Source organism: Mauremys mutica, chromosome 1 (assembly GCF_020497125.1).
Source record: "Mauremys mutica isolate MM-2020 ecotype Southern chromosome 1, ASM2049712v1, whole genome shotgun sequence".
NCBI classification, from domain to species: domain Eukaryota; kingdom Metazoa; phylum Chordata; order Testudines; family Geoemydidae; genus Mauremys; species Mauremys mutica.
The window spans coordinates 59,901,308-59,903,360 of record NC_059072.1 but is presented as its reverse complement, the minus strand read 5'-3'; the positions used below and the strand labels follow the sequence as shown (position 1 = coordinate 59,903,360).

At 43.7% G+C, this 2,053-nt stretch overlaps 1 protein-coding gene across 1 annotated transcript; it reads left to right on the top strand.

Moving 5' to 3' along the window:
- The first annotated feature begins 339 nt into the window (after positions 1-339).
- On the top strand, positions 340-1,000 carry LOC123356061 (metallothionein-like). Its single transcript, XM_044999032.1, has one exon. It carries the CDS (start codon positions 515-517, stop codon positions 704-706), a length of 192 nt encoding a protein of 63 aa, XP_044854967.1. The 5' UTR covers positions 340-514; the 3' UTR covers positions 707-1,000.
- Positions 1,001-2,053: the final 1,053 nt, after the last annotated feature.

Sequence of the window (2,053 nt, the reverse complement as noted above, 5' to 3'; positions counted from 1 at the left end):
GTGTAAGAACTCCATGGATTTGGGGCTCTTGGAATCCCCTAGGATTTTGGGGAAGGACTGTGTCTCAATCCACATATCTGATTGAGTGGTGGCAGCTTACTAGATCTAAACTAGGATTTTAGTTTAGAGGGAAACCAGTGCAGGCCCCCACATTGGAACCCAACAGCTCCAAGTGGGGGTGAGACCTATGAAAGAGAGCTCTGAGCAAACAAGGAACACAGACAAAGGCTTCCCTCCACAGAGATTTGAAAATAATCCTGTTCCTTGATTGGTCCTCTGGTCAGGTGTTTCTCAGGTTACTGAGCTTGTTAACCCTTTCCAGGGAAAAGAGACCTTAACCCTGATCTGTTTATTTATGACAGTGCCCATTTGGTGCTCCAGAGGAATCTCTCTGTTTGTAACACCAAATGGACATCATTTAGATTAACTAAAACAGCTTTCACTGGGCGAAGTTAAATGCAAATCTGAGTCTCCCTCTGACCAACTCAGGCTTTTACAAGGAGCCAAGCTAGCGATGGATCCCCAGGACTGTCCTTGTGCTACCAGTGGCACATGTGGTTGTACTGGCAGTTGCAAATGCAAAAATTGTAGATGTGTATCTTTCAAAAAAAGCTGCTGCTCCTGTTGCCCAGCTGGATGCAATAATTGTGCCAAGGGCTGTGTCTGCAAAGAGCCAGCATCCAAGAAATGCAGCTGCTGTCACTGAAATGGACATCTTCTGTGCTCCTGTGAATATTTGTATGTAAAAAAGTGGTGTTTCTGCACTGATGATTGTTGTACAACTATGAGTGTGAGGAATGAAAATAAAGGCTTTACTTGAGAAAAAAAAATCACTCCTACTCAGCCAGTGTAACTCCAGATCTGAAGTACCCACCCACTCCAGGCTTGAAATCCAACATACATCCCTAATTCTGTCAAAGCACCTCTGTGCTGCACTTCAGTTTCATTTGCTGTCTCATTTCAACCAATAGGATTGAGGTATGCAAATCAATTGGAGGCTAAAAGTGCTACTTAGGGTATGTCTACACTACCCACTGGATCAATCTATTGGGGATCGATTTAGCGCGTCTAGTGTAGACACCATAAAATCGATCCCCAATCACTCTGCCGTCGACTCTGGAACTCCACCATGGCGAGAGGTGGAAGTGGAGTCGACAGGGGAGTGGCAGCAGTTGACTCGCTGCCATCCTCACAGCCAGGTAAATCGACCTAAGATACGCCGACCTCAGCTACACTATTCACATAGCTGAAGTTGCATATCTTAGGTTGACTTCCCTCCTCCCCCACAGTGTAGACCTAGCCTTAGTTTAGTTACCGCTGATGTCACAATGTCACTTTGTCTGCAGCATGAAATGAGCAGTGTGTAGAAGACAGGCTTTTACAATGTTTTAGTTTTCTGATTGTCACCTAAATCAAGAGGAGCTCTTCCCATTGATGCCCAGAATATTGCCTTAAAGTTTGGAATTGATTGGGCACAGTCTTCAAATGTTATGTTATAGACCAGGGGTAGGCAACCTATGGCACGGGTGCCGAAGGCGGCACGCAAGCTGATTTTCCATGGCACTCACACTGCCCAGGTCCTGGCCACCAGTCCGGGGGGCTCTGCATTTTAATTTAATTTTAAATTAAGCTTCTTAAACATTTAAAAAAAACTTATTTTCTTTACATAGAACAATAGTTTAGTTATGTATTATAGACTTTTAGAAAGAGACCTTCTAAAAATGTTAAAATGTATTACTGGCACGCGGAACCTTAAATCAGAGTGAATAAATGAAGACTCGGCACAGCACTTCTGAAAGGTTGCCGACCCCTGTTATAGACAGAGAAATGCCACTGAGTTGGGTGGTAGGCATCACTTGACACAGACAATTATGTTAAAGGTGTTCTGAGCAATTGATATACTGAAAGATCTCATTCCCTGGGTTATCCAGGTATATAGTGGCCTAGGAGCCAAAGTGTTAGAGCCAAATTCCACCCTCAGTTACATCTAAAAATGTACTTAAGTCACTGGATTTGCACTGCCATATTATTTGGTATTTAGTTCAGTCCATTG

Excerpts from the sequence above, each read along its gene's own strand:
- LOC123356061 (XM_044999032.1), top strand. The coding sequence starts at position 515 with ATGGATCCCCAGGACTGTCCTTGTGCTACCAGTGGCACATGTGGTTGT.